Source organism: Meleagris gallopavo, chromosome 7 (assembly GCF_905368555.1).
Source record: "Meleagris gallopavo chromosome 7, MGAL_WU_HG_1.1, whole genome shotgun sequence".
Taxonomy (NCBI): domain Eukaryota; kingdom Metazoa; phylum Chordata; class Aves; order Galliformes; family Phasianidae; genus Meleagris; species Meleagris gallopavo.
In genome coordinates this window covers 34,439,075-34,457,992 of record NC_139410.1, presented here as the reverse complement: position 1 = coordinate 34,457,992, position 18,918 = coordinate 34,439,075, and the positions used below count along the sequence as shown (strand labels likewise).

At 41.4% G+C, this 18,918-nt stretch overlaps 1 protein-coding gene across 2 annotated transcripts in view; it reads right to left on the bottom strand.

Moving 5' to 3' along the window:
* KIF5C (kinesin family member 5C) overlaps nucleotides 1–18,918 on the bottom strand; it is a 67,652-nt gene that overhangs the window by 31,639 nt on the left and 17,095 nt on the right. For both annotated transcript variants that reach the window (XR_014884372.1, XM_085228157.1), the window contains exons 2-11: nucleotides 17,660–17,750; nucleotides 14,734–14,807; nucleotides 10,356–10,460; nucleotides 8,540–8,588; nucleotides 7,665–7,720; nucleotides 6,697–6,784; nucleotides 6,044–6,168; nucleotides 5,747–5,851; nucleotides 5,245–5,393; nucleotides 933–1,081 (exon numbers count right to left, since the gene is read on the bottom strand). Coding sequence is in view for 1 of the 2 variants with exons in the window: in XM_085228157.1 (XP_085084283.1) it covers nucleotides 933–1,081; nucleotides 5,245–5,393; nucleotides 5,747–5,851; nucleotides 6,044–6,168; nucleotides 6,697–6,784; nucleotides 7,665–7,720; nucleotides 8,540–8,588; nucleotides 10,356–10,460; nucleotides 14,734–14,807; nucleotides 17,660–17,750 (991 nt within the window). In the remaining variant the exon portion in view is untranslated. The remainder of the gene's footprint in view (nucleotides 1–932; nucleotides 1,082–5,244; nucleotides 5,394–5,746; nucleotides 5,852–6,043; nucleotides 6,169–6,696; nucleotides 6,785–7,664; nucleotides 7,721–8,539; nucleotides 8,589–10,355; nucleotides 10,461–14,733; nucleotides 14,808–17,659; nucleotides 17,751–18,918) is intronic.

Here is an 18,918-nt window from a genome sequence, read left to right as displayed (position 1 = left end):
CAGGCGTTATCTTTTAAGTATGGACAGTAGAGATTTTATCTATGATTTGACAAGTGCAAGGCAATTTGTGACTAATAATTAAATCACGTATTTGTTCTCGATGCTGGCAAGCAAGAGGCATGCAACTGAAAGCATCAGCACATAGAACTGAGATGACAAGCAGTATGGAAAGTAAAAATTACTCCAGGGAAGCAGCCGTTTATTGCTGTGGGGTTGTTGGGATTTCAGGGTGTGAGAGAAATGCAGGTCTGGTATGTCTTGGTTTTAGAGACACACATTTCTTTGTTGTTTATTAGGGGATTGGGTTTTGTTTTGTTTTCTTTGTAAAAGTGGAAGAGGAAGAAAAATTAAAAGTATGGTTTACTAAAATGATCTGTCAAAGCTTTTGTATTTTATATAAATATATGCAATTAGTGTGTATGCATTAAAAAATCCTTCCACCTTATCAAATGGAACTTAATCTTGTATCTTAACCTGAACAGCAATTTCATGTTTCTATGAAGAACACTGGCTGTTCTTACATAGATTTCACTTAGAAGTCAGAGAAGCAGACAAGAGGTGATTCTCCTCATCAATAACATTCCTAGTCACTGTACTAGAGCACTACTTGTTCCAATGCTAAATTAAATTATTTAAAATAAAAATCTTACCTTGAAGCAAAATGGAACTGATTCTCATGCCTGAGAAGCACAGTTCTTTGTAGAAAATGAAATTGTATCTTTTCTTATTAATTTAATATTACTAACAGTATTGAGAATTATTGATGCACCTCCAGTGCAGGGCACTGGATGCTCAGCAGAAAGGATTCCCAAGTCTGTGGCCAGCAACAGGCAGCAGCGTGGCCAAAAGTGCTAAGCAAGCTGTGTGCTTTGGAGTTTAACACATAACTTAAACCTGCAGAAACACACCCAATCCCATTCTCCCACACATACCATTTCTCCACCTGTTCAGTTCCAGTTCCAGATGCTGGATAACATTCTTTAGACTCTTGTTTTTGTCTTTTTCCTTCTCGTACTTTTTCTTCCACTCCTCTGCAGTCAGCTCCAGATTCACAGAGACTGTGTTCTTAATGGTCTTAGCTCTGCGTAACAAACATAGGTGTCAGCTCCTCTGCAACTTCTATCTCAATGCAACAATAGGGATTTGGAAATTTTTCTATTACATCAAGGGAAACTACGAAACATTTGCAGTTTATTTCCTGAAAAGCAATGTCACAGTTCCATTTTCTCTCAGAACCTCAGTAGTGTTACCACCTAGAATCACAGAATGGTGCTGGAAGGGACCTCAAGGATCACGAAGCTCCAACCCCCTGCCACATGCAGGGCCACCAACCTGCACATTTCACACCAGCCCAGGCTGCCCAGGGCCCCATCCAACCTGGCCTTGAACACCTCCAGGGATGGACGGGGCATCCACAGCCTCTCTGGGCAGCTGTTCCAGCACCTCACCGCTTTCATATTATTTCTACTGAAGCCTCAATAGAATTTTTCTGCCTTCAGTCATGTGTGGATCTGTCTCTGCAGATTTCTTCTGAAAGGAAAAGCTCCAGAAACTGTCTTTAGATAATTGACAAAAACAAGCCCAGTTAGTACTTCTCTGCTAAGGAAGCCACCAACTCATTATTTACAGTTTTTTCTGGCCTAGGGTGAAAAGCTCAGTGGGAGAAGGGAAGCAGAGGAGAGGCACAGGTCACTGATTGCTACCAGGGCTGCTGCTTGGCTGAGGAAGCACCTCTGCTCTGAAAGCAGCAAAACTAGCTGCTGCACCATTAGGCAAAAATCACCAAACTCAAATCTGTTTAACAATCACCACCACTTCATTGCTGTGAAACTGCTCAGTTCCAGACGAACCTAAACAATTGCAAGAGAAAATGCAAAATGAGCAGAAAAAAACCACTCAGCATCTCTCCTAGCAAAACCACTTTTAAAAGGGAAAAGTAAACAAGTCAGAAAGAATAAAGAAAGCTGCAGGTCTTTGTTCCTCACTGCTTAGACCTGAGCCTCTCCAGACAAACCCAGTGTTAGCAAACACAGCAGAAATTTGCTCTCTGTTAAATGTAATGGAAGAACAGAGCACTGGTTTGTGGTGGGCTGAAATGCCAATGCAAGGAACTGCCCTCAGCTATCGGCTATAGATAAACTGGCTAACTCTCCCCTGGGGAGGGCACGTGATCTTTTATCATCTTCTTCATGGCTTCACTTAATGATTCTGAATCACCTTCTCAATATCATAGGATCATAGAATGGCCTGGGTTGAAAAGGACCATAATGATCATCTAGTTTCAACCCCCCTGCCACGAGCAGGGTTGCCAAAAAGTGTGACTAGCACTAGTGTGACTTGCACTATGTGGCATGCAGAAGTTTCATTACCTTAGAAGAATTTAAAAATAACCTTGTACTTCTGAAAGATGCAGACACCTAATGGTTGGCTTTTACATATTGTCTTATATTCTGCTAAAAGCCCACATTTCTACTCACTGAAAAAATGCCACACCATAAAACATACTGACTGCATTGCACTGCTGACAGATGAAGCACACAGCAGTAACTACGATTAAAAAACAACATAAAAACACCAAAAAAAAAAAAAGAAGAAGAAAGAAGAAAGAAGAAACTGACTCACTGCTAACAGAGAAGCCCATGAATTTGCAGCTGGGTCTGTGAAGGTGAATTTTACCCCTAACACTTACTTTAATGGTGATATTTCTTTATTGCTTGGCAAAATGGAGGATCTGGTAATCAACCATGAGTCACACACCTTTCCTTTAACGTTACTCAGCCCTTAATGCTGTCACATGAGAAAAATGGAATATCACAGCCAAAGGGCCTGGAAATGAAACCATTCCCCACAGACAGCAGTATTGCTGTTGGAAGTGCTGACAAACCACACTCTGCTTGTACAGCAAGTGTGCTCCTCTGCAGGGCTGGCACATCAGCAGCCCTCCTCTTTGCGTGTCCTTCCTCACCATTAAATGCTCCCCAGGACCTCCTGTTTCAGCACAGCTCTACAGCTTCTAAGCAGAAAACTAAAAACAACCAACACATTACTAATCAAACTGCCTTGCAAAGAATGCAGCTCTCTTCCCACTTCCTTCAGCTGACATCCTAGTCCTCAACAAAGAGCACTTTTATGGATTAGAAAGAGAAAACCTTCCTCCTCCTAGCAGTGTTAAGCATTTCTAGCACACGTTTTGCATTCGAGGTTTATGGTTGGTTGTGGTGGGATGGCCAGCACGTGTAGCAGGTTAACTCCCTCTGCTGCTCTCAGCTGTCCTGTCACTGCAGTCCAAGCTCTGCTAGCCAGCATGTGCAAAGGAAGTCTGAAAATTGTTTTGCTTTCCAAACAGAAGGGCAGGTTTTACTGATTGCTGGAAAGAGAAATGGAACCAAGAGAAATGTGAGTTGGAATAATACAGAAACTGGGCTTCCTCTACATACACTTCCCATGCAAACAAGTACCCAGATCCTGCTGGAGCACTGCAGACCAAAATTAAGTCCCTTCATGAATCTAGAGGTTTAAAAAGCAGTCACACACACAAATCCATGCTCCATGGCCCTGTAATTCCTTTACTCTGAACTGTTAGATCTTACTGTTCACCTTTCTTTTTACTTCAGACTCTGCCTGCAGATACAGAGCCCACAGAATGAAACCCATCACAGTGCCTACCTGCAATTTAAAACGAAATGCAGTTTTACTTCTTAACCACAGCAAACACCATGACACCAGAGCCTTACACAGGAGGAGCCAGCAGCAATTCTGGGACTGCTCTTTAGTTTTACAGAGATACAAGATCCACACTTGTCTGAAACCATCTGAAGTCAGAAAACTCTGCATGGGGAGGTTTTAACTACGATCCATCCAAACATTTAAACTTCTGCCACCTACAAAATCAGCAAAGCTCTGTATTTGAGAGTCGTTAACAATTTATATTGACTTCCATGCCATAGGAAGCAGAGCTCAGAGGAATCCAGGCTATGTACAGCTACCTGACTGCACACAGATCCTTCCTCACCTGCACAAATCCCAGCAGCAGACAATTTAATCCTGTTTCTGGCATCGCCAGATGGTGAAAGCGTTGTGGAACTGTCTGCCAGCCTTAACCTACAGCATCACCCTTAATCCCCACAGCTGTCCATTAAGAGGGGCTACACCAACTGCATCTCTATGCCCTTCAGGGCCCAGCCTGTATTTTTATATGCTCTTATGTGAATGCACTACAGAGCTCATCCTCCTTCAACAAAATCTAAGGAAGAGCTCAGCTTAAACACTAACAGCGGGGAGATGAACCAATATAAGATTTCCAGATTTATTTTTTATACAAGATTTTAATTTCCTATATAAAATGCTCCATAACAGTGTCAATTTTAATGCGAAACTTATGCCAAGTGGAAAACATGACCTATTTCCTGACCAAGATAAATTAAATCATAGTACAAAGTGTTAAATAATCTCTCAAACAATCTTAAGCTGCTAGAATTTTCTTCATTTTGCTATCATGCAAATAAATATATACGACACAAAGCAACACACAGCATATCAGAGATCTCTTTAGTTATAATAAAAGTAATCATGTAATGAGCCTGACCTGTTTTGGCAACCTTTCCAAATTTCATTGGAAATTCGTATTTCATATGACTACAGCCAATGATATACACACAAGTAAAATCTTCCTTCCAACCACGTCCACATTTTGTTAATCCTTGCTTGCTCCTAAATTATTAACGATGCTCTCAACATGCAAAGCCATCATGGTAATCTGTCAAAACTGTCAGCATTACACTGCATCCACATTCTTCAGTTTTCTAAATTAACAATTTAAAAAAATATTTTTTTGCAACCATAACAATAATCATTGAGATGCCATTCAAGGAGAAGATACATCTTAAAAGCGACAACAGCAGTAGGAGGCAGAGCAATACCCAATGTTTTCCACTGAATTAGCCAGCAGAAAACTGCCCAACACCATTATCTTCTCCACAAAACTTCAAAGAACTATGAGAACACTTCATACTTTCCAAAGTAGAGCAGCTGTTGGCCAACACTAACATTTCTTTTACTGGTACCATGCAGAATAAAGAAACAGTTTGCTCAACTTCTTCAGTTCTATTTTTTGAACAGCTTCAGAAATCGTGACCTCCACATTTAAAAACGCCTCTTCGTGTCACTGCCACCAGCACAGCTGGCTCAGAACACATGGAAGAGCTCCAATGAGAGTTATTTATCTTCGTGCCAAGTAGGACTCACCGCTGTCCAAACATCAGGGTCGACTTTGTTTCTGCTTCATTGAAAATAGAAGGAGAACAGCATATAACAATGGTGGTTCTGCAGTTTCCACCGAGGGAATCCTGAAGTATCCGGGTCATTTTGCTGTCACGGTATGGAACATGAGTTTTCTAATCAAAATACAAATAAGATGCATGAACAATTTTTTTAAATAGCAGTAGAGAATATGAGTCAACAATGACAGGATTAATGAACTTTGAAGCATACAGTCCTCGAGTGCTGTGGTTTTGATTGTGCTATGATGAATTGCACTGGATAACCACTCAAGTGAAATCACTAACAATTTGCTTTTTTATCTTTAGTAGAATACTAAAACCATTATTGGATTGTGGTTGAAAAGCCAATATTTCCTTCTTTCTGAACTGAAACCGTAGCTTATTTCTTATATGCATGATTTCTTTTATGCACGATAAAGAAAGATAAATAAAGTTATTCTAAACCAGCACAAAACAAGATTACTTACAGTTCCTTCTGCCAAGGCAGATATCACGTTGCCTAAAGCAGACAAAGACTTATTGATATTTTTAGCTTCATCAAGAACAGCACCCTCCGCTCCAGTTTTGCTGACCTACCAAGAGAGCAGGCAACAGTCAGGCTCAGCTACTGGCAAGTCAGTGCAGATGGGGCAGTGCAACAATTAAAGATGCTCTTGGAAGAACAACAAAGCAAGCTTATTCTCAGCCAAGGGAAATTTTTACATGCACATGGTTAGTTGAGTAATCTCACCAGTATCTCCAAACATTTTATGAAGAAAGGTTACCTTCTCACTTCCAGCCAAGTCTACCAGGTACAGTTTTCCACTAAGTTTCTTCTCAGTTTCCACATTTTCTTGTTTAATATTAATAAGGAAGATACTGTGACTTCTAGAGCTGTGTTCATTCATATCTGCAGAGGAATCACATTTTAAAAGTGTTGTGTAAGTGACAAGAAGTTACATTTCAGTGCTATCCAATGGCTAACAAATTCAAGAGTCCATTCATTGGAGTCCTGGACAGCAACATCTCACATCCACAAACCATGGAACAAGCTCTTAGTTCCTCCCCCCAAGACCTAAGTTAACCAGAATCATAATACATGACAGGCTTGGAAAAAGTTTTTTTTACCCCCCCTCCCTTTTTTTCTAAAAGAAAAGTTTATTTTTTCCCCAAACCAATGAAATTGAACCAGAAATAGTATGAAAAGGATTAACATTGACATATAATAAGATAGCACTTCAGGGATACAGAAAGGAAGGAAGGTTCTCTCCATTTGTGCTTCTTCATGAGTATACAGCACACACACAAAAATCTCATGTGATACAGTAACATTATTTAGACGTGTTGATGTATTGATGGTGTTGATGTAGAACTGCAATAAGAATGTGTGTTCAACATCATGGATAGAGAGAGAATTCTAAGCCCACAGAACACCTACTTGTAACAGCCACGTGGCGGTTAGCTTTCCCTTCATCAATGACATCCAACACCTCCTCAGGACTAGATACAAATCTTTCTGTACAACCCTGGAAATGAAACACAAGAAAAGTTTAGAAGAACACGAGTCCTCCAAATGCCATCAAGAATCTATAGCAAGGATGATCAAATAAGGAAAAGAATCATCAACATCAGACCCAACCACCAGCAAGGCAGTGACCCACAGCTGCCTTGGTACAACTTTCAGCAGCTGCTGATGGGAAAGGTTGAGATAATTTTTTTTCCAGAATTAAATACTCAGGCAAATCCTAATGTACAGGAGAGAGTTTCTACACTCAGCACATAAAGAATGCCACAGCATATATGCCTACTGCTAATTTGGGTGAGATTATGCATCCAAATTAGTTTTTCTCTCTCGATCCATGCAAGACAGAACACTCTTCCTCTACAATATTAGTAAGGGAACTATCTTATTTTATTATTCTTACCCTCTCCAGGGTCAGAATAAACAAAATGATATTTATGTACATTATTAGGGTTCACATATGTTCACAAGAAATATATGGTATCTAATTAAGGGCACAGGAAGTCATAAAGCAATTTACATGAAATCCCAGCCCAACAAATCTGCTCTAAAATACTGCAAGACTACAATGACAAAGTATTAAAAAATTCTTCAAGATGTTCTCTTTCATATTCAACACGAAACAGACACAGAAATACTGAGAATTTAACATCACTAGTACACATTGTAAATGTTTGAAGTCAGTAAAGCAAAGCAAACAAATGATTCAAGCCCATTAATATTTCAAGAAACTGTTTGGATTCAGGAACTAATACTGCTTGAGCATTCAAGACAGAATATCAGTTGAATCATCTCAGTAAACACACAGGTATACAAGCATAAATGAATGTTTATGTCTATTATCTAAGAAAAATGAAAGGCTCAGCTTCATCTTTGCCACGTACCTTCACGTATGGAACTCTGTTCTTATCTTCATGTACAGCGAGGTTTGTCTTTGACACTAGAAAGAAAGATGGAAACTATGAGGAACATTCCATCCATAAGACTGTGTCAAATATAGACATGACACAAAAATGCAAATATTCTGAATATATTACATATATTCTGAATATATTACATCTGTCAACACAGAGCGTAGTAATTGCCTACTCCTTATTAACTAATGCTATTTCTGTACATATATTTTGTTCCTTTTTCTGTAGATCTTGTACCTGTTTCTTTATAGTTACCTTTATGGAAAAGACCTTTTCTTTACTGCTTGTCTTGGTATGACCAAGGCTAAACGATCTGAATTTGTTCAAAGCAGCAAAAATTCAAAAAGAATCAGAAGATCTCATGGGAATTCCAAAAAAAGCTTGAATAGATGTTCCTGAGTGTTACCATGATTTACATTTCTCTGTCTTCAGGCTGATTCCAAAAAACATAAGTTACTTTTCTTAACATACAGACACACAAATGGTTATCTCCCATAAAATTCCACCTAAGAGAAGCAAAGCAAAGGAAAAAACAATAATAACAAAAAAAAATAACCCCATCTCCAAAATAAGCCTTTGTATTCTTTTTTACAGTAAATCCAGTGGTAGTTTGCAAGACTCAGAAACAGCCTCTGTACCCACTGGTAGATGACCAAGCTGGGTAGCACTGCCAAAGCACTGCACCACTACTGATGATTTAAACTACAGAATTCTCTTTCAGAAACCCAGTCAGTCACACAACTTCAACTTAAATCACTCAAAGACAGAACTGAACCAACACTGAAGGGAGAAGAAAGCCCCAAACAAAACCAACCACCACGTAGTTCACAAAATGTGAAACTTACCATCAAGGAGGTCCCTTATTTTGTCCAAATAGATCTCAAAGTAGGAAACCTAATTAAAGAATTATAAGCAGTATGGATTTAAACTCCAGCAGTTTAAAAATGCTTCTATATTTATCTGTCCAAATGAAAAGTACCAAACTAAAAGTAAAACCCATCTCCTGCATGCTTTGAATTACATCTTTCTCTTTGGAACGATTTCCATGCCAACAAGCTCTCTCTATTTATCGCTGGTCCATCAGTAATGTGTGTCAAAAAGCTTCAGACAAACCTCAGCTTCCTCGTACTTTTGGACACAGAAATATTGAAAAGAATCAGTGTAACCCAGTTAGTATCATTTCACCACTGCACCACTGTGACACCACTTGCAGGGCTTCTCTGACAAGAGGCAGAGCAATATTCACCAGCACAAAGGCAGGCAGCACAGCCCGTGGTTTAACACACCACTGACACAAGCCTGACTTACACACATTAAATGAAACTCTACAATGAAGCATATTGTAAAAGCTCTTTCCTGAATCAAGTCTCAAATAGCAAATGGAAAACGAGCTTCTCTGTCACAAAAAGAGACAACTGTGCTCGGGATAAAAAACAGAAAATAAGTTTAAGAAGTCGAATGAATGAGTGACTATCTGAATAAAAGGGCATTCAACTCCAACAGGGGCAAACAGAAACATGTTGTCAGAGTGGTGCCTAACTGCACCAGAACTAAGATTTACCTAGGGATTATTTAGCAAATCCAATACCAGATGGCTAAATCCATAAATTCTAACCACCTAGTAAAGTATCATTTTATCTCAAGTGAGAAAGAATTTTATATATTTGTTTGTTTGTTTCTTTTTGACAACTGCTATTAAATACAGAAGTGTTTCAATTTGGGGCATTTTCTTCATCTGTGCCACATTTAAAGCCGTCTTTTGGGCCACACATTTCAATAGTCTGGCTCACCCAGACTCAGCTCACGTGCTCTGGACCCACACATGCAGGAGACATCAAGTTCCCCACCCAGTTCTAAATGGGTTTCAATTAGAGAGGGAGAAAAAATTGATATTAGTTTTCTCAGCTGGCTTAGTTATTAAAAGAGTGTGACAGTTTGGTTATAATCCTGCTCCAAATGACAGAACGTGCATTTCTCTAAATGACAGCTCCTTGATAATCACTCACTCATTCACTGCTACTTAGGCAGCTTTTCTGTTACAATATTCATAGATGTCAGCTAGGGTAGGAAACCACAAAAACTGCTCAGTGCTGGCAGAATGTGATTTATAGAGTGATAAAATTCTGCTGGGACAGGAATTTAATATGTCTGGTGTCTTGTACAAGGGGGTCCCCATCTGTTAGCATCAAAACGTTATCATGTAGAATAGCAGTAGACAGGAGAGTTTTACAGCTGATGAAAAGAAATCAGTGTCACTGCTACAAAAACCATTTCTATGAAAATTCAAAGGTGTCTCTTCTGAAGAGCTCAACATTTTACATTCTACAGTCTATTCAAATATTTAGATGGTTTATTGTGAGGTTGCTTCTGTCTGCACTTCATGTAGCAGTGACTTCATGTGTAAGCTCAAATGCTCCCCGTTCAAAATGACCTACTCCTTCCAGCATATCAGTAACTGGTTCAGAGGTATTCAGATGCATTATTGAAATGCACGTGCCCAGAGCACCATCTTCTAATACATGTCCTCAGTAAAGCAGTTTGAATCACAGGTAGGAGAAAGGAAAAATTCAGCAGCCACGTGCTCTAACCAGAATCCAGTTTCAGCTCCAGCTCTGCCTTCTTTCAGCTGACCCATTACATAACATGCCACTCTGCATTTACCTTTATATGAAACTCCAGGTTCTCATCCATGGAATAGATGTGATCAAAGATGTCGTGTGCAATTCTCGGAATGATTCCCATTAGCTGAGGGTCATGCAGCTTCCCCTATGGACACAAAAGCAAACCATAGCTTGGAAATTGTTGCTTAAGCAAGGGAGAAGGGAAAGCCTTGTTCAAACACACCTTCGTCCAGTGGGGCTCTGCACACAAGCCTGCTGCTCCGTGGGGATTTGCTTGATGCAAACACACATAAAAGATGGCAGGGTGACTCAACATGTTAGCACTCTTCACCCCACGGAGCACCTATCTGTTTTGTCAGCTCCTACCACTTGTGATGCATGCTGTCCTGCTGCTATGCACGCTGCCACTCTCTGATTTAAGACAGATAAACAAACACAAACAAAACAAACTTTCCAATTACCGCCTGCTATTCCCAGTTAAAAATCAGCTATTTGGAAACACGTCAGAAACAAGAAGCCTTAAAGCATCCCAATTCTCTTTTTGCCAATAGCAGCTAAAAGGAAGGCTGTGTTGTGGGGACTTGGGGATTAGAGTAATATATTCTGATTTGAGCTTGCTCGGCCTGCTGCCAGAGAGCAGTGCTTTACAAACACCACTGTTCTCTGTGTTAATTTGCACAGCTACCTTCCTCTATTCTAGGAAGAACTGAATGTGAGATCAAACCAACTGCCCTGGCTGCTTGGCTTTTAATTGCTTTGCTCATTTTGAAAAAATCAGACACAGATTGGAAAGATGGCACTGATTGAAACCTGAATAAAAACGTAAACTGGAAATAAAAACCTTTTCTGACTGCAGCACGCTCAATTGTTATTTCCACGTTTCAGTGAACCTGCATAAATATGCAATAACAAGCACTCAAGTCAACAGGCATAAGACACCGTCGGAGCCCTGAGATTGGACTGTACCTCTTGATCTTCAGAACGTCAATATCTGCACAACAAAGTATTGTACTCCAAATTTTGGTTGGGATTTTTTAAAAAACAAAATGGGTAGCCATGCAGTTCTCAATGATGGGAGCTCAGATTTGAGCTGGAGCTGCTACCAGTCATCAAGCAACAAGAAATTTTTAGTAACACAGGCAGAAAGTCACGAACACACACATTTCTCAGTTATGTATGCTTGTGACCGACTGGCGAGTCCCAAGTTACTTAACCTTTATTAGTGCACTTAAATAGAGTCTTCCTTGACATCATTTCATGCTAAAGCTGGTGAAATGGCTGTCGAGTCATTAACCTAGGATAAAAGGAAATCTGACATGAAGAACCAATGCTGTCTCTCTCTTTCTCTCTCTTACATCTAAAGCAGCTACCAGGTTTCTCCCTTTCAACTATGTATATCGGGGGAAAAACAGAAGAAAGAGGCTGAAAGAGAGAAATCAGTTGCTTTCCTGACTGCCTTCCCTGTAAAGCAGCACTCAGCTGTATCTGAACAGCATTTTATTCATGTTCTATAAGCAATATTAACTTCTGCAATGGAAGAAGTTAAATGCTATACCATACACAGCACCCTATGAAGCTCTGCAAAAGCTAAGAAGTCCTGGTTGTACAATATGCTGTTTTAATTCAGAGAAAGAGGGGAAAGAAATCTGTATGCATGCACACTCGAAACAAAACCCAGCACTGTGTTTTGCCTTGCCAGCAAAGGCTTCACTGCACAATGCTTAGCTCCATTACACAGCACTGGTTTGGGGCAGACGCTGCAATGCAATTTTCACACTATTCATTCATTCCTTCTCAGTGAAGAAGTCCTTAGGTTCCACCGAAGCCAACTGACTACCCGTCCTGCATTACTGCACACAGACAGTCTTCCCAAAGAGGATAAAGGAGCTTTTAATAAACCAGGATAAACAGAAATTTGTTGGTATTTCTTCACCTCTCCCATATGCAACCAAAGGTGCATCCAAACTGTAAAACAATGTAAGATGCATGATCCAGCTAGCTGTGGCAGCTACAGATCCAGAAACAAAGGAGCTAAGCAGTGCCTCCTTTTCCATAGGAGTGCCTTAGATTGTTGCATGGATTGCTAGCTCAGCCAAAGAACACTGTGAATTCAGAGTTCTGTCCCAGGGACTTCTGCCTGCACAGAGATGTGTCAGCTCTGGCATCTCTGCACTGTGCTGCACTGCACAAGGTAAGTGGTGCTTGGTCTCTGCATAAATGACAACTCAGGGAAGTATTTGTTTACATGTTCTCCTAACCTCTAGGAGCTGTGTAGGTCTGCTTTCCTTTCCATAGCTTTCACTATAGTGAGAAAGTAAGTTAATTTGTAAAACAAAATGATTAAGGGTACGTGTAATTCAATCACTGCACCTACAACTTTGTGAGCTTTGGCCTTCTCATTATTTAAGTCAGTGCTGTCAGAATAGTAATGAAGCAATGAAGCAAGATGACATTCACTGCTTTAAAAACGGTAATACCAGCACTCCATTGAAAAATAATTGGTTTAACTTCATTTGAATGGATTTTTATTAAAACAGGAATTCCACAGAGAGCATACATTGGAAGGGAAAACAAAGGAAACGATGGCTATTCACAGAAATCTGCAGGGAAAACACTGCCATGGGTTTGTCTGTGATCTCAGAATGAGTTTGGAGAGAAGTGCTGCTGCTGCTGTCACTTTGACACTGCAGTTAGTGAGCTCCCCCAGAGCACCAGGACAGAGTTCTCTGCTCATTAAGGCCTCATTTTAATAACAACATTGATTTTTAGGGGTTGGACTAGATGATCCCCAGAGGGATCCCTTCTGAGCCCTACAATTCTGTGATCCTACACAGCAAGCAGACAGGGGATAGTGAAGAGCAACATTTGAGACACTGCTGCTTGACTTTAAGATGTTGACATGGAGGGACTTGCTATTGAAAACTGTAATGTAACAGCAGAGCTCATCAGTTTCTCCTGTTGAAAAAAAAACTACGTGTTTTTAAAGAAGATATCCATCCTGCTATGTTTTGTTAAATGTTTTATTCACCCAGGAGAAAGGTGGATGTCAGAAAGCCCTTCTTGGCTGTATTACACTGCCGTTACGTTAGGTTAAGCCTAACACTGATAGCAGGCAGCATTCTGCATTTCACAGAAAATCCTTTCCCTGCAGGATTTCACATTTCTTCAACTTCAGACTATTTTTTCCTCCACAACATGCTATGGCAACATTACAAGTGGATGTTAGAGTCAAAGAGGGATTAAACTGCATTTAGACTTGATTCCACTTTAGAAATGACAGCTTCTTTTTTTATTAAAAAAGCAAAATGGACGTTTTTTACAGTCGTTTTCTTCATCACAGCTTGTAATTCCGAATATAAATTGGCTTTAAGAGATCTTTCCCCATGCCATGTGGAAGGACCCCGCTCAAGCCCTGCAGACATTTTGATGTAATTACATTCAGAGCGGGTGGATTACTCAGTCACTGTGCCATCTGTGAGGCCCAAGCTAGTGATTTTCCCCATCCCTAGTCTCCAAAGGAGGCAAGGACAGACTTAATAAGACATGAGGCATCAGTTATTGCATCCTCCAGGAAAGAAGCAACTGTGGCAATTAAACAGCAATTTCATCAGGGCCTGATGAGGCTCTGGGAATATTGCTTTCCTTCTCCTTTACCCTTCAGGTCAGGTAGGTCAGCTGTGTTAATCACGTAGCAAAACCATCTGACGCTGTTAAACAAAGGACAGCTTTTTGTTTCCCTTCATTTCATTTAGCAATGCTTTGCTCTGGATCTCCTGTTGAAAGTTCATAGTTGAACCCAAATGCTTTAAGACAAATACATGTGGCTTGTGCAGTGCTGTGACAGAACAATCCTATGCTAGCATTAAATGTTTGAATAATCCTTCTACTATAGGAAGAGACTAGAATATGTGCATGTCCCTGTCAGAGCAGCAGGGGAAAAGCAAACCAAAGCAAAACAAAAACTCATACAGAAGAAGAAAAAAGACACTGTGGCAATTCCTGTAGCAGAAATAGGAGCAGACTTAGGACCTCAGCCACAGGAGCTGATATTCTCCTCCTCTAAAGCAACAATTTCCAAACGCATCAATTCATCCATCTGTGCCACAGCATGTGAGGGTGGTATTCCCAGAAGATGAGTACAAATGAGAAGACCAATAACCAAGGCATGAATTTGAACAATCCTGCATGTAAGAGAACTGTATCCATATTACTGTATTCTCTGTGGATTAAGGAATCTCACTCAGCTTCTTCACAACTGATACAGACGGCTAAGCTGTCATGACAAACATGGAAAGGCTATAGTGGTCTGTATTTATAAGCCCCTCACAGCTCAGTGTTCCAACTAGTAGCTTTGTTCAAGCATGCAGTACATAAAATTCTACTGTTGCTGCCCAACTGCTTTAACTTTGCCACTGTACCTCCATAGTGTGTGTCTTTCCTGACGACGTCTGCCCATAAGCGAAGATTGTGCCATTGTAGCCTTCAAGAACATCTGCAAAGGAGGAGGAAAACAATTAAACCTCATAATGGCATCTTAAAGCTGCACTACCAGTGTTTCATTCATCTAGAATGTGGAAGGTCGGTCAGAAACATACAATGCAAGTCGCTATCTTCAAGCCTCCAAAGAGGAAGTTAAACAAGCTCACACTTTTTCTACTACTGTATCACTCAACAGTTCAGAGCCTTATTAATTTTCAAGCTTGTGAGCAAAGCAGGAGAGCAAAGGAAGAAGAGAGACAAACAGGAACTAGCTCTGTTGAAAACAGACTTCCATCAATGCAGAACAGTTCTTTATATTGTATACTTGCTTCCAAAATGACTCTGCACATAGCAGGGGGGTTGAAGCTACACGATCATTGTGGTCCTTTTCAACCCAGGCCATTCTATGACTCTATTCTATGATTCTACTTACTGTAGGAGCTAATGAAGGAGAAGAAACCTTTAGTCTAAAAATCAGTAGTAGTCACACATGCTGCTCCCATCAGACCACCCCACTGCCTGTATATATATGCACATGTCCAGATTAAGTATTATTACACAGACAAATGTAATCTCGTTTGCATCTCCCCATGCACGTATACAGATGGTCCAGGCTTGCAATGGGACAGACTGTGATCTCCCAGCATACAAACCAGAGAGCCACCAACCCATTTAGAGTCATTTAAAACAATATGTGCAATTTTTTTTTACATTGGGCATGCCATGAAAGTTAAAGGAACGTTGAAAACAGCTATTAATCCTGTGAGAACTTGGAAATCCTGAATGGAAACACTGCATGCATCCCAAGGCCCAAGCAGTAACGTGTGTAGGTTCAGCACAGGCCCTTCTTGAGGGACTATGCTGCCTGCATGCAGACACGTGATAGTTGGCCTGCCAAAAGGATGTTTGGTGAAAGGCTTTCCTCTGAAGATGGTTAATTCACCATCTGTCAGCTGACTAAAAAGAGAAGACGGGCCCTGAGACAAACAGCCTGCCCAAAACTTCAAGTGGAAAAAAACAACAGATGAACAGGAGTGATCCCACGAAGATCAGCTGTGGGTTTTATGTAAGTCATAACAAACACGAGAGCCCGAGCACTTCTCCATTCCTTGCTGAGCCCTCCCTGCAGTGATTTTCAGCTTCACTCATTGCCCCGGATGGCCGCCCGGCTCAGTCCCAGCACTGCTGCCAGATGGTGCATTGCTGCAAATGTGGCAACACAGACACACTGGCACTGGGCATCCACAAAATCTGACAGCACCAGCAGCACTATGCTGCCCGGTAAAGCTCCACAACACACTGCCCAGCACACACAGCAGCTTGGAGCTCTGGAGACCTGGAAATGGAGCGATGGTGAGAACTGGAGGCATTCAAGGCCAGGCTGGATGTGGCTCTGGGCAGCCTGGGCTGCTGGTTGGTGACCTGCACACAGCAGGGGGTTGGGACTGGATGAGCACTGTGCTCCTTTGCAACCCAGGCCGTTCTGTGATTCTATGAACCGGAATCATAAAGGCCAAATGCAGCCTTTGGGAGCACACCCAGCGCCTGCCCAGCAGCACACTTAGTGGGTTGCTTCTCAAAATCTCCTTCCTTACGTTTCTCATGTACAGAATGTGACATACTTTGGCTGAATTACCGAGCTACTTACTTAAACCTGATCCCATTTCTTTTTCAGCTAAAAAAAAACCTCATTTGGATCACTCTTATTGTCAACATCGTTATGACAGCCATTGTTTTAGAGCCTGTCAGTCCAGCTGGTGGTTTTGGTGATAACATTAATCACAAGGAAACCATCAGCCACTTCACGGGAGTGCAATGAAGTCTGATAACAAATGGTAACCTTGAAAAGCGATCTGTAAAGCCTCCAGGGTTTAAATATTGCTTCACATTGTGACACCTTCAGCTGATATTTCCATGAAGTAAATCACATTGTACCCAACTATCAGAAACAGAACAGCCTGCATCACATTCTTCACTTTATTAGGCTACAAAGTGAACATCCAGTGTTTTATTTCTCTCGCTATATCTAACTTTCACAGAAACAGAAACTCAGGACTGCTGCCTCTAAGAGCCACGTGAGACACCATACACAAAAAAAAGGCAAACCAATTATTGGACATCAACTATCCAACATTAGCACACACTGGAATACTGGAACTCTTTGGAACACATCTAGAAGTGGAGCTGTGTGTCAGCAATCTGAATGATCTCTAAGCTCTACAAACTCCAATCCCACCAGTTTTTATTAAAGGCTTACCCACGTGAAGAAGTCAGAATTGCTGTAATTATCCTCCCCTCAGAGAGCAGGCAACTTGAGCCTTTATGACTCATTTCCTCTCTACAACATCAAATAATTAGCTTCTGGTCCTGATCCCCAATCACCCAGACTATACGTGTGCTGGCAGCACACTTCCTCCTGAAGAAAACCCAGGGGTGGCATCAACAGAGCTCAGCCCAGGGCCCTCTCCCTGCAGGCAGCATCCAGCTCACCAAGCTGCTTACTCCTCTAAAGGCTGCAGAGCTCTCCAGTACCGCTCCTGCACCTCTGAGCAACCCCAGATCTCCCATACCCACAGCGTTCACCATACAGCTTTGTGCTGTAGCCAGCTGCGACAACATCCCCACTATCTGAACACTGTGATTTAAAAACAAAAAACTGAGGACTGAACCCTGGGAACAAGCAGGCCAGCCACTGCATGGAACCACTGAGGTACAGACAAAAAAAAACATCAAAAACCCATGCCTGCAATAATTACTAAGTTCTGGTATAGACAGCTTTAGTATCCTGTCTTTAAATAGCTTGAGTGGACAGGGAGACATCATTTTCCTTCCCCTGAAATGGCACTAAGGAAGAACAACACCTACCTTTAACAATCTGCTTGGCACAGGCATTATAAACTTGCTCCTGGGTTGTGTTGGGAGGTAACACTCTGTCAAAGACATAGGGCTTCCCTTGCTGCAAAGCAAACAGAGACTTTTGTAAGAGAAGGGACATCACACACAGTTATACAGACCCCCTTAAGCAGGCAACCTGAAACACAGCAACTACTTTGGCACAAAGAAAGCATTTGGTGCAATGGGAGCTACAGTATTTTGTTGACTACAGAGATGTGACATCTCGTGTTCTCTGCAAACATCTCTTGAATAGCTGGCAAACAAAAAGCAGCATAGGCTTTCTGGGTGCTCCCATTTGGGCCAGCAGCTACTGTTGCAGGAAACAACAAGCTGAAGTACCATCAATCGAGAGCTGATTCTTTTCCCCCTCTACTTAAAAGGGAAAATATTTATATTAATATTTACCAAAGATTTGCTGTTCATCACTGTAAAATGGTGAAAGCTGTGTTGTGAAAAACACAGACCAGAGCAACTTGCAGGTCCTGAGAGCTCCTTTCCAGTGACACTGAGGTGGCACAGCACAGACCCAGTACCCAGAACTTGGGCAGAAACTGCCCAACCTCATTTGTATGCTTAACCTGCAGATAAGTATTGGTAAAACCATAGGACTGACATGACAGAAGCAGCCCAGTCAGGCTGTGTGCTCAGAAATTATCATGGTTTCTATCCTTATTACCACCAGGTGACAAAATGCCTTGTGCAAAGAGCCAGCCTTTTAGATTCTATCAGGGCCATCTCCAAGCTGTGATCCACCAGAGCCCCAGCACAGACACACAGCCACCCTGACTCCTTGCTGTACTTATTCTGCATATATACCTGGTAAAACAACTGGCACAATCAGTCTGAGAAGATGTTGATGCTCTTTGTAGCAAGTGCAGATGGTTACAGGAGAACACATACTAGCAACCCTGTGAACAGGTCTGTTTGATGCTTAAAAGACAAATCATTTTTAAGACAGCAGTTCAGCTCTTACAACTCAGTAAAAGCAAGCAAGGCATTTGCATTTAAAATAAGATTCCTTTATTACACTAAGCGGATCTGTTGTATCTTCATCTCCCATCAAAGCCTGTAATGTTTCCCGTCGAAGATGTGACATTTTGCTCTGAGATGAGTGCAGCGAGGGCTGCAAAGCTGCTGACAGGTGGGTGTGTGCCTGTCGTACTACCTTGCTCTGTGCCTCCGGTGTGCTGCTCCTGCAGCCAGCACTGTGCTCTGTTAGCCAGCTCCGC